At 36.3% G+C, this 13,202-nt stretch overlaps 1 protein-coding gene across 8 annotated transcripts in view; it reads right to left on the bottom strand.

The window, feature by feature from the left end:
- celf4 (CUGBP, Elav-like family member 4) overlaps positions 1-13,202 on the bottom strand; it is a 557,316-nt gene that overhangs the window by 321,826 nt on the left and 222,288 nt on the right. For all 8 annotated transcript variants that reach the window (XM_069924113.1, XM_069924109.1, XM_069924111.1 and 5 more), the window contains exon 3: positions 12,901-12,980. In XM_069924113.1, coding sequence (XP_069780214.1) covers positions 12,901-12,980 — 80 coding nt within the window. The remainder of the gene's footprint in view (positions 1-12,900; positions 12,981-13,202) is intronic.

Here is a 13,202-nt window from a genome sequence, read left to right as displayed (position 1 = left end):
AAAATTTTGAACCTGAGTTTGATTTCCAAAGGTAAGCTCAATACTGTCCCAGGATGTTCTCTACCAGTCCTCTTGAGGTCTGATTAAGATTCAGTTGCTCTGGGGTTTCAAATTTAAGACACCTGTTTTTGACTTAAGTCACTCTAAAACAAACTTCTATCATTTAAGATCAATTTGTTAGTGTGAGCCAAGTACTCAAGGTCATTCCCCCAATTTGCATGGTTTCATCATGTCCTGCTATAGAAAATAATTTTGTTATTTATTTTGCCTGATACCATTGGAGAGTATTGAAAAAAATTATCTAATTCTTTCACACCTTTCCATTTCTTAGCTTCATCAAATCGATTTTCCATCTAATTTTTTTTTAGCTACGATCCTTTCTTTCCATTGGTTTTTTAATTTTCAGCACGGTGAGCTATCACCCTACTACACCTATTATCCAATTTTACTCTATTTATCTAAAATTTGATTTCCTGGAATATTTAGTTTGCAATCTCGATCTTCATAAAGCCATTAAATTAAACCCATTTATTTCTATCTCTATTTCAATTTCTATCTCTATCTCACATTTTCAACACCTGCAGATTTTTAAAATTTTCATTTATTTCTATCTCTGATTCAAATTAATCTGCCTTTACTTTGCAAACTCTCACATATTTAAATATAGGTCCTTCAACTTTTGCATTTGTTTGCAATTCCCTGATGTCAACTTCATCATGAATACTCCATTGCCTTATTAAGTTCTTCATCTCTCTTCTGCTCCACAACCTTGACATTTCTCTCACTGTTTTTGGTTATGTGATTTCACGAATCCTCCCACCAGCTTTCAATGAGTTTCAAGCCCTATCTACTGCTCTAGCTATTCAAAGCATCAGAACACGAGTCCCAGCTATATTAGAGTGCAATGCATCCCAATGGAAGTGCTCCTTATTTCCCCCTGAGTCCCATGAATCAAAATCCTTACCTCCTACACCATCCTTTCAGTCATGTATGTAGCCTCCTAATCTCCTTGCCTTTATGCCTGTCCTACCACAGTGTAATGAGTTATCCCCGCAAGAACAACTCCAATTTTCAACTCAATATCAAATGAACTAAATGATTCATATGGATTATGATAAGTTCTGGGAAAGCACAGGCAGATGCACCACTATTTGAATGTAATTAGAATTGAAACAACAGCACACATTATCTTGCTCATCATTTTTAATTTCCCCCAGCCCTGACTTGGTGCAGACAGTTGTGACTGAAGTTAATTTTTATGGTAAGGCAGGAATGGAATCTTAATGAGTGTTTCTGTCTATGGACGTGTGGGAGGAGTGTTTGTCAAATATGTGATGGTCAAGCCAAATATTAATCATGAAAAGTCCTTTAATGTTTGATTCTTGCAAACATCTATTGGAACATCTCCATCAGATAAAGGTATTTATTTCTTATTAGATACTTTAATATTTATAATTGCAGCTAACTATTCCATACTGCTCAATGATAATTATGTATTCCTTGATGTAACAGAAAGGCATATGTAAAACACAGGATGTCGTTCCAAAACATTAACAACATGTGGCTTTGCTGGTTAGTTATGGTTGGGAGGCAAACTTACCTTCTATACCATCATAGGTATTATGGCTATGATCCACATTCCTAAGAATTGTTTTGATAATAAACAAAGCAAATTAAAGGCAGTTTTTAAACTGCCAGGGTCATACAAATGACCATGAGGTAAATAGTAAAATTTTAGAGTTGGTTACAGCAGTGTAGTGATTATTTTACGAAATCAAGGTCCAGAGATTCGTGTTAATGATTCATTAAATTTGAGTTCTATAGTTGCTCATGGTTTTAGTCTGAACTTTTTACAAATCTGGAACTAAGTAAAGCTGGTGACAAAAAGTGACCGAGAAGCTTGGTGCACTAATGTTTACTTTGGCCTCTTGCTGAGTATCATTAATACGACTCCGTTTCCTCCACCTTGGCAAATAAAATCACTCAGTTGTATCAAGTCACTAAATCGTTCAAGAAGGCTCACTGCAACTTATTAGGATAAAAAGATGTTGGCCTTCTTTCTAACACCAATTAATCCATGAACATTGATGTGATTGCTACTGATTTAATCAGATTATTTTGAAAAAAATTAACATTACTTGTCTATCTGTCATGTGCACTTACATGCTTTAAATTTACTTATTAAACTAATAAGAAGACTATTTGGCTCATTACATTAGTGCTCTCTCTAAAATACTCTTTCTACCATGAATAGGAAACTTGTTTGAGCAATTAACCAAGCAGCTCAGCTTTACAATGTGGGAACAAATTGGAACTCCTGGAGGAAACCACGCAGTTATAGAAATATCTTGCAAACTCTGCATATTCAGCATCGAAGCTCAGGATTTAACCTGGTCCCCTGGAGCTATGAGGTAGCAGCCCCTACTATGACTTAAGATATGAAAACATTAAGATATTAGCTAGATATTCTCTGATTGACCGCTGACATAAACTCATCTATGAAGTTTTTTTCATAGGACATAGAACATCGAACATTACAGCACAGTGCAGACTCTTTGGCCCACAATGTTATGCCAACTAATAGAAACCTACTCAGCAAACTAAACCTTTCCTACCTGACATCCATAACCCTCTATTTTTCTTGTAAACAGGTGCCCGTCTTTTAAATGTATCTATTGTACGAGCCTCCAATGTCACCCTGGCAATGGATTCCTTTCCTTTCACACCATCACTCATCAATGACATTTTGATGACGTTTTGGTGATTGTTGACCTTATTCTTGCCTCTGAGTCAAGAGGTTAGTACAAGCCCTTCATGAAAGACAACAAAAATCAGAGCAAAAAATAAATTGCTGGAGGAAGTCAATGGGTCAGGCAGATTCTATGGGGGAGTGGGGGGGTGGGTGGAATGGACAACCAATGTTTCTGGTTCAAACCTACCTTAAGAATGGATCGGACTTTTGACCTTAAATGTCAGTTGTCCATTTTCCTCCATGGATGCTGTCTGACATGCTGAATTCCTCCAGCAATCAGGTTTTTTTTTGCTCTAATTCCAGCCTTTGCTATCTCCTGTGCTAGCACAAAAGTTCAGCAGATAGTGGAGTATGACATTTTTTTATATACTGTGTTCCTTTCTGGTCCGACTGAATTTCAGTGATTATGATTAATTGATTTGTGAGACATTTTCGTGTTCATTTAGGAACCGATTACATTACTGTGTGTCTTGAGTCACATTTAGGCCACACCATGTAAGATAGCACAAATCCTTCCTTAAAGAATGTTAATGAACACAGAATGTTTCTTAACTGCCCCTTATACCTCCTCCACCATTAATTGCCACTATTTCTGAAACAAATTTTCTAGTCCAGATTTATCTGATCAATTGAATTGAATTTCCACCGCTCACATGGTGGAATTCAAACATATTTGTTGATTTTTAGGTCAGGCCTCTGGATTATAAGTAGCATGACCATAATGCATTGGAGGGGTTCTATCAGTAATTGCCCACCTAATTAGTAGATTTATCTGCTTATCAATGCATTTATTCTTGAGTTTTAGTAGATAGTGATCATGTACAATTCCATCTGTGATCACAAGGTGAAAAACACTATAATTATTATCACAGGGTTGCAAGCAACTCTGAGTAGCACTGCTGGCAAAAGAGAAATAATGTTATAACTAGGCACCCTATCAAAAAATTACAAGGGAAAAATAAAATGGGGAACATTTTACCTTTAATATTTTTCTCTCCGAAATAAAAGATAGGCATTTTTTTTAAGAAGCTCAGCAGTGATTTTGTTAGCAATCAATCAGAATATGACCAAATCTAAAGTATCATACTCTCTAAGAAAAAGTTTGGTGAAAGGCTGGACATGTTTTACAGTTCCACATGCCAATAGTTAATAACAGAGATAATAACTTGCTTACTGTTTGGAATTCTAATTATGAAGCTTCAAGCGAAGTCAAAAAAGTTAACTTTTTAGAATCTCCTGGAAATTTAGTTCAAATATTCCAATCACTTTCAAAAAGAACACTGTAGTTCAGTAGCAGGTTTATCATTGATCCTCTGTGTAGTATATGCTCCTTGCATGGTGTCAAATTAATTATGATGTTGCTTCGTGCCTCAGTAAAACTGAGAGTTTTTGTTCTGTGGGATTTATTATTAAGTTATGTTCACATGTCACTGCATTAAAAAGAATGAGTTGAAAGCAAATATTCAAAACCAAAGGAGCAAAGAGTTACTTTTGCCAATTTTTTGCTTTTGGATCAAACACCAAAGCTGTGATGTTGTGCACATTCTCAGTGCCCCCACGCAGTTCAATCTGCTTTCAGCAGCGCGCACCCCATGTAAAACGCAACAGACTTGGCGCATTTGAATACCAAATAATGACAGAATGGTACAGCAGCAATATGACTGAATCAAGTGGTGTTCAGAAATTTCCATTCCTCTTCAGTTAATCCTGATTTTATCGATCTTTGTTATATGTACTGTACATCAAACAGACAAATCTTTGACAATCTATTGTTTTTATACTATTCAGAGTTTTGTGATCTCTGATGGATCCCTTCTTTGTTTTAATGTAGAATCTTGTTGCTGAGGATATATTTTACTTCACTGTTCACTTTCCCGTAATTTAGCATGTTGCATTTTTGCCATGAAATGCATTATACATAGATCTGCTTAATCTTTTAACCTGTCTACCTTTGAAATCCCTTCTCATCTCCACAGAGACATGGCCTTTAGTTTGGCTCAATTTGAATGCAGAAGTGGAAAATTTGTTTCATATTTTTATCTTTGTGTCTGACTTGCATTTTAGACCATTCAGTCATTTGATTTGAAACCAGTTTGGCAGAAATCCAATAACCATCTTCTATTTGATAGAATTAAGGCATATATTAATTCATGGAATAAAATATTTTTCATATCATAAGAAAACAATAAAATACTCATGGTTTAGTGTTGCAAGTTCCACAAATAGTAGATGATGTCATGCATAACATGTAAGGGTCTTGTTCAGCATTCAGTAATCCAGTTCTGGGTGTGAGTTGCAGCAATCTGTATTAGAGATTTGAAATGGTTTCCTTCCCATTGAGCTGATAAGAGATCTATCCCAAAGTATATTCTCATTGTTTTAAACTCCAGCAATGGCTCACACTGGAATGATGAGTTAAATTTATTGAGTTGAACTGAAGTTCACAGTAAATACTGGACAGCTTGCAAGTACCAATTCCAAATGTTAAATTATTTAATCATTCATTCACCAAACAATTGCTGCATTTTATTCTATAATGATGCTCTCATACATTAGGTCAATTGCGATTATATAAATCACTGTTGCAAACATTGTGTTGACAACAGAATAATTCTAGAATGAACATTCTATTTATAATCATGATAATTGTGTCATATCAACCTCAGATTTAGTACAACCCTCTTTTAATAGTTGATTTGCGGAGATTCTATTACTTTTGGCATTGATGTAAAGCAATTTGAAATATGCATCAATGCAATCACAACAACACAGTTCTGGAGTCCGATACAATCTGTCTTGGCTGCAGTAAAAGCAAGAACCAGTTTCATGGTCGTTAGGTCACTGTTGAGTGAATTCTAACTACCGTTTGCTTTAAATTTACAGAGGGTGCAGGGAGAATGCTTTTTTTAATGTATTCTTTTTTTTTGGAGAGAATGACTCCACTCACCTACAATTTTGCCAATGAGTAAAAATTGTGCATGTGTCACATCACAATTTATTTTTGTGGATCCTTTATATCAATAAGAGTCATGTTTCAGAATTAGCCTATGAAGAAACATTTTGAGTGTGTTGCATAGTTTCACACACAAAATGGTAACATGCAAATATTGCACACATCAACTTATTCCATATTTCCCTCTCCCTTTCTCTAAGAGCACAAAAACAGGTAGAAAGTAAGCATGAACAAATTTCATTGATATCAAGATTAAACAAAGCAATCTCTTCATTAATGACATCAGATCACAGCACAGCATGTACCATACATTCCAATGATTGTAGCAATTTTGGATCAATGTGTAAACTGAAGAATCAGGGATTATTGATATTTATACAATGGATTGCCTATCTTTTCTGGAGTAAAGAAATGAATAAAAGATCAACCAGCATTTGAAAAGTTAAACCAAAATAAATAAACACAATGCAATGAACTTTAGCAAATGATTCACAATCAGGAGTCCTTCTAAAGTCACCAAGAAATCGGCATTACAGGGTGGTACTGTTAGATCACTTACATTAAACATGAGAAACATATGAAATGGTCACCTAAGTGGAGGAAATGGTTTTGAAACTTCAACTTTTTAATCCTTGATGTTTTGGAGACAGGTTTTCCTCTCACCTCCAGAAGTAGCCGATAGAATAAAGAGTGAATTCTGTGGCTCATCTGTATTTGTGGCATTTTTATGTGTGATGAAAGCTATTGAAACTCTGGAATAATAAGACATGGCAAGATGCCAAAGAATGTGTCCAGCATTGTGTATTCTGTGGGGATTCTTTAATGCAAAAGTTATTTTACCAAAAATAGAAAGAAAAAATATCATTTGGAAAGCAGCTGCAAACTGGACTTCTAAAATATAAAAGAATCATTCAGTTCAGGCCCTTATATTATGGATGAAGTGGGTTGAAATTTCAGACTCACTATGGCATTCCAACAGATGCTGGAATTTGAAGCTGTACACAATTTGCTGTAGGAATTCAATGGGCTGAGCAGCATTAGTGGGGGAAAGAAGAATGGTCAACATGTTGGGCAGAAATTCTTCATCAAGACTGGTGGTTGAAATTTTGGTAAGTTTTTACAGAGAACCAAGATTGTGTTCACTGTACCAGGTGATGACAGTAAACTAACTTCAATACGAGGAACCAGGATGGTGGGAGAGTAGCTGAAAAAATGGTGGAATGATACTTGTTTCAAAGCAAAGGTATAGAGAAGGGAAAAATATTCAACACTAACTGAAGAAAATGAAGACTATATTTGGACAACAGTGGCGCAATTAAAAGAGCTGCTGTCACACAGCTCCTGAGACCAGAGTTCAATTGAACCCTGGAGTGGGTCTGTGTGGAATTCCCATGTATTTTTTCTGACTGGATGGATATTTCCAGGGTGCTCCATTTTTTCCTGCATCCCAAAGATTTCTGGTTTGGTAAATTAATTGGGCACTGTAAATTGCCCCTAAAGTTAAGGGAGAATTTGAAGCGGGTTAATGAGAATGGAAAGAGAATTGTTATTGGGGAAATTAGTGGGGCACTGGATTGCCCTGCAAGCTGGCAAAAATTATGGGTTGAAATAACCTCCTTTATCAGAGATCTATTGTATGATTTGCACAGAAATAGGCCCTTTTACCACTGTGTCTGTACTCATTATCATTTACACTAATTTAATGTTATTGTCCTGTCAACAGCCCTGCAGATTCTACCACAATCACTACACTCACTCAAACACTGGAGCCATTTACATGGCCAATTATTTGGCTAAACTGGATGTGGGAGGAAATTTGAGCATCTGAGAGAAGCCCCATGCTGGCACAGGGAGAAAGTGCAAACTCCACATGAATACCCACCTACCCATTTTTCTACTAGCTATTTTTCATCAACGTCCTCATTATCAGACAGACTGGAGGCTTTGGAAATGATATAGAACAAATTTATCTGGATTACAAGGTAAGAATAATGGGAAGAGGTTGGACAAACTCTTGTTTGCTCTGGAACGTCGAAGCACAAGAAATGTATGAAGCAATGGATAGGGTAGAAAGTCAGAATCTTTATCTCAGGGTGAAAATGTACATTTTGGGTGGTGCAGTGTGAGGTGGTGGGTGGGTTTTAAAGAAGATGTGTGGGGGAAGTTTTTTTACATGAATTGCCTGGGGTAGTGGTGGAGGAAGATAAGATGGTAGCATTTAAAAGGTTTCTAGAAAGACATATAAATATGCAGGAAGTGGAAGGATATGCTTTATACACAAGCAGCAGAGTTTTAATTTAATTTGAGCAGTACACACATTGTCCTGGGAACCTGTCCCTGCACTGTAATGTTCTATATGACACTGGAGGTTAAGATTAAATCTAACTTGCTGGATCTAATAGCTATGTAACTGTATCAATCTATGCCATCATATATATATACATATATATATATATATATATATATATATATATATAAATAATGATCAGACTTAATAATAACCTATATTGAATTAAAGTTGAATTTACCAAAGACAGAAAGACTGGTTGACTGGCTTCACAATATTTATTGTATAATAGTTTAAAAAAGCTTGGAAATATTTGATCTTTAACTTTTAATATTAGACTGACCTGGTTCCGACTTTATGTCAGCATTTTGATTGGGATGCTGCCAATGTCTGAAAGCAGACTGCAACTTCAAGAAAGAATGCCAATAGTAAGGAACAAGTTCTTGCAAGAGGTAAGAACACTATTTAGTTTGAATTCAAACTAACATGTTAGAAAGGAAATCTCCTCACTGTTTCGCTGTAGGGTCCTAAATTGAAATTTGTCTGTGCTGCTTCCTCATTGGTATAAGTCCAGCATAAACAATAAATCATAATTTAATTTAATTTGTCAGTTTCTGCAGGTGATGCCATAAGGGATGGGTGAATAGGTGGAAATGGGTTTCTTATTTAAAGTATATTGATAAAATGTAATGAGGAGAAATGCAGTGGGAGTGTGAACTTTGCAGAATTAGAATTAGACCACACAGAGTATTTCAGCCCATCTATGAAGAAAATATCTACACAAGATTCATTCTGTAACATATTCTCCTTTGTTCTTCTTTCTTTTGCAAATTCTTATCATTTTTAAAAAGGTTATGTGGATTCAGAATAAAGTTAAAATCAACCAGTTTGGATCTATATTAAACATTTAAATACCTTGGAAATAAAGTTAAAATCAATGAGTTTGGATTTAAATTAAATATACATTAACATTTAAATATCTTGGGTCCTCTTTTTTTTTGTGTGGTGTTCTCCAGTGAAAATAAGGCCATTCTGTAAAAGTTACAGTGCAGTGCTAAGCTTTGCATAAAGTGTGCTCACAGTGGGAAATATGGAGGTTAATGCAATTCTTCTGGTGCCCATATAATTTCTATCCATTCACTTTCTAACCTATATGGAAAGGAAAGAGACCCAAAGAGAAAACAGGGCAGACTCTTAACTGTTAACCTGAGCTTCAGCTCCTGATGTCCTAACATAACAATTACAGCAAGGAAACAGGCCATTAAGCCCTTCTAGTCCGCACCGAACCAAACACCCCTCTCTAGTCCCACCTCCCTGCACAATGCCCATAACCCTCCATCTTCTTCTCATCCATATACCTGTCCAACCTTTTCTTAAATAATACAATTGACTCCGCCGCCACTATTTCTCCCGGAAGCTCATTCCACACGGCTACCACTCTCTGAGTAGAGAAGTTCCCCCTCATGTTACCTCTAAACCTCTGCCCCTTAATTCTTAACTCATGTCCTCTTGTTTTAATCTTTCCTCCTCTTAACGGAAATAGTCTATCCACATCCACTCTGTCTATCCCTTTCATAATCTTAAATAGTTCTATCAAATCCCCTCTCAACCTTCTATGCTCCAAAGAATAAAGACCTAATCTGTCTAATCTCTCCCTATACTCTAGATGCTTAAACCTAGGTAACATTCTGGTAAACCTTCTCTGCACTCTCTCCACTCTGTTTATATCCTTCCTATAATTAGGCGACCAGAACTGCACACAGAACTCCAAATTAGGCCGCACCAACGTCTTATACAATCTCAACATCACCTCCCAACTCCTATATTCCATAAAATGATTGATAAAGGCCAGCATACTAAAAGCCTTCTTCACCACCCTATTCACGTGAGTTTCTACCTTCAGGGAACGATGTACCATTACTCCTAAATCTTTCTGCTCTTCTGTATTCATCAATGCTCTCCCATTTACCACGTATGTCCTGTTCTGATTCTTTTTACCAAAATGAAGCACCTCACACTTATCAGCATTAAATTCCATCTGCCATTTTTCAGCCCACTTTTCTAAGCAGCCCAAATCCCTACTGTAGGATGAAGCTGTTGCTCAAAACATGTTTCTCATTGCATCACAGCTCAGTATGATTTGCTTCTCTTTTCTGAACCCTTTCCAATGCAATATCTTCTCTTTTCACATTCCTTTAAAAAAAAAATCCATTTCACCTCTTACTTTATTTTTCTAAGACTACTTTTTGGCAAAGTCACTATATGTTTATGGACTTTCGCCTCATAAAATACCAATAAAGTCATTTTTAACATCAGCTATCTATCCATTTTGACAGCTTCCCATAGCTTTCACATCAAATGCAATTACACTTCAACAAATAGTTCTTATGTTTAAATAGTTCTCTGTTCAGATGTTGCCCTATCTGCTTAGGTTACATAAAAGATCCTGATGAAGGATCCTGGAATTTGTTCCTTCTAAGTCACAAATGTGGAGATGAAAAACATTGTAATCAGGTGATTTATCTTATCAAATTTGTATTAGTCATAGAGTCATGGAGCATGGACAGGCCCTTCAGCCCAAATCATCCATGCACACCAAGATGATATTCTGGGCTCACCCCATTTTCCTACATTAGGTCCATAGGCTTCTAAGCACTTCCTATCCATAGATCTGCCCAAATGTCTTTTGAATGATGTAATTGTGTCCAGCTTATTCCAGACGTGGATCAGCGTTTGAATGAAAAGTTGTCCCTCAAATTCCTCTTTAACCTTAAACCTATGCCCTCTAGTTCTAGAAATTTTTAGCCTGGAAAAAAGACTGTGAGCAGCCATTTCATCCACGTCTTTCATGATTTTACATACTTCTATAACGTCACCCCTCAAAATCTAGGAAATAAAGTCTATCCCAACTCTCCCTGTAACTCAGGTTCTGGCAACATCCTGATGAATCTCTACATATCTTACAATTTATTCATGTCCTTCCTAGAGCTGGGTGACCAGAACGGTACAAAGTGCTCCAAATTAGGTCTCACTAATGCCTTGCACAACTACGGCATTACCTCCCAGTTTTTGTATTCAGTACCCTTCGCAATCAGACAAGTATGCCAAATGACTTCTTCAATATCTGTCCTTTCTAATATAGTCATATCATCTACTTGATTTAGATTTGACTATTGTAAATACTGAGAAGTGACATTCAAAGATACACAGAATGCACAGATCCAGTAATGGATCTAAACCTACAACCTTTTGAAACACAAATTGATATTCAGGGCTGTTCTGTTCACAATTCCAATGCATCCTTTGTATGTATTTACCTCCAAGTCTTCAGAAGGCAAAATTGTTATATCACATTGAAATAGTTGGGACAACCTTACTGATTTATTGGTAGGTTTTCTGGATGTTCCCATAATGTATAAAGTAATTAATCTTACTGATCAGTTCCTAATCTGTTAAATGTTTCTTTTAATTTTTCACAACCGCTTCTTCAATTACTAAATTTATTTTGCCTTAAATTTCATCAACATATAAAATTGGTAACTTTTCTGTTAATTTTGTGGACATTGAGGAATTAATATATATTGCATTACAACCAGAACTTATTCCATCTTCCATGCCTTTCACTACAGGTACAAAATGCCATTGTTTTAAAGGGTGACAGATCCATCTCTCTCTTGTAGGGCCATCCTTTTCTAGAATATGCTTTATAAGGCACTGCTGAGGCCCCTACCTGGAGTATGGGGATATAGTTTTGGGTTCCTTATTTAAGAAAGGACAGGGAGGATTCAAAGACAATTTACAGAAATGATTCCCGGAATTAAAAGTATTACCATATGAGGAATGCTTGACGCTCTTGGACTGCACTCTTTGGAGTTCAGAAGAATCTCTTAGAAGCGTTTTGAACATTGAAAGGCAAAGACAGAGTAGATGAGTCAAGGATAAGAGGGCACAGCTTCAGGATTGAAGGGATGACCATTATAAAGAGAGATGTGAAGGAATTCCTTTAGTCAGGTAGTTTGGTGTATTTAAGGGAGAGATTGATAGGTATCTTAAGAGTTAGGGTATCAAGGTTATGCGAAGAAGCCAGGTGAGTAGGAGAATGGATTTGCTCATTATGCAATGGCAAAACAGACTTGATGGGACAAATGGCCTACTTCTGCTCCAATATCTTAGGGTATAACATGGTGCAAAAGAACCCTACAAAGTTCATGTGAAATTCGCAAAGTGTAAAATAAATGCATGACGATAGAATTGAAAATCTATCTGAAAGTTTTGGAGAATATTTCTGAGAAAGCTCTTATGTATTAAATTTCAATTACACTTGAAAAAACTATTTTTAAACTTCTCTCATTACCAAATTCCTTTGTAATTAAATTCAGTTACAGTAATTAATGCAAAGTACAATGAGTGGTGCAAGTATGGTCACGAGTCCCATCCCTGCTGACTCCTTAACAGAACAGATAGTGTACACAAATTTATCTTAGAAGGAAGTTGCAGCAAGTTGACCACTGAGCATGGATAGATTACAGGAACATTCCCACATGTATAATCTAAACAGAAACTTCAGTCTGCTTACATCCCTATGCTCAGCCATGGCAATAGGGCAGAAAAAAAACAGTACAGAATAGAATGTCAAGGATCAGGGAATGATCACAAATCAGTTAGAAATCTTGCTCCAGACAGACATGGTCATTAAAATATGATGCAGTATCCTCTTTAGAATGCATTGCTGATGGCAATGCAAATTCATATATAATTTTGAAAGAATAAACTTGAATATCCTCATATGCTTGATGACATGTCATTAGGAGAATGGCAGACTATTTTTTATGTTTCTTTTAAATTGCTTTGGCACTAGTCGAATAATGTAAAAAGTTAAAGCAAATTAATCTCTCTGATTGTACTTACTGGCATCGTCTGGCTACCGTGTAAGGCGTTGATGGCTGCCTGGGCTTCTGCGTGCGTGGAAAATTTCACAAATGCACATCCTGTTGGGGGGAAAAGAAAGGACAGGCTGCTGAACTGAGGAGACTGTAGCTTCTTTGGGATAGACTGGAGCCCCTTAATTTAACAATATTATTGCTTTTGAAATTATGGTGGCTAAACAGGATTGTTTCAGTAACATATAACCAGTAAAACACACACACAAGCAAAATTAGGAGATTGGTTCCCAAGCTGTATTCTTGAACCAGTGCCACACAGAGTATGCA

This window comes from Narcine bancroftii, chromosome 3 (genome assembly GCF_036971445.1).
Source record: "Narcine bancroftii isolate sNarBan1 chromosome 3, sNarBan1.hap1, whole genome shotgun sequence".
In the NCBI taxonomy this organism is placed as follows: Eukaryota; Metazoa; Chordata; class Chondrichthyes; order Torpediniformes; family Narcinidae; genus Narcine; species Narcine bancroftii.
Note: the sequence above shows the minus strand (reverse complement) of the source record. Positions and strands in the feature narration are given on the sequence as shown.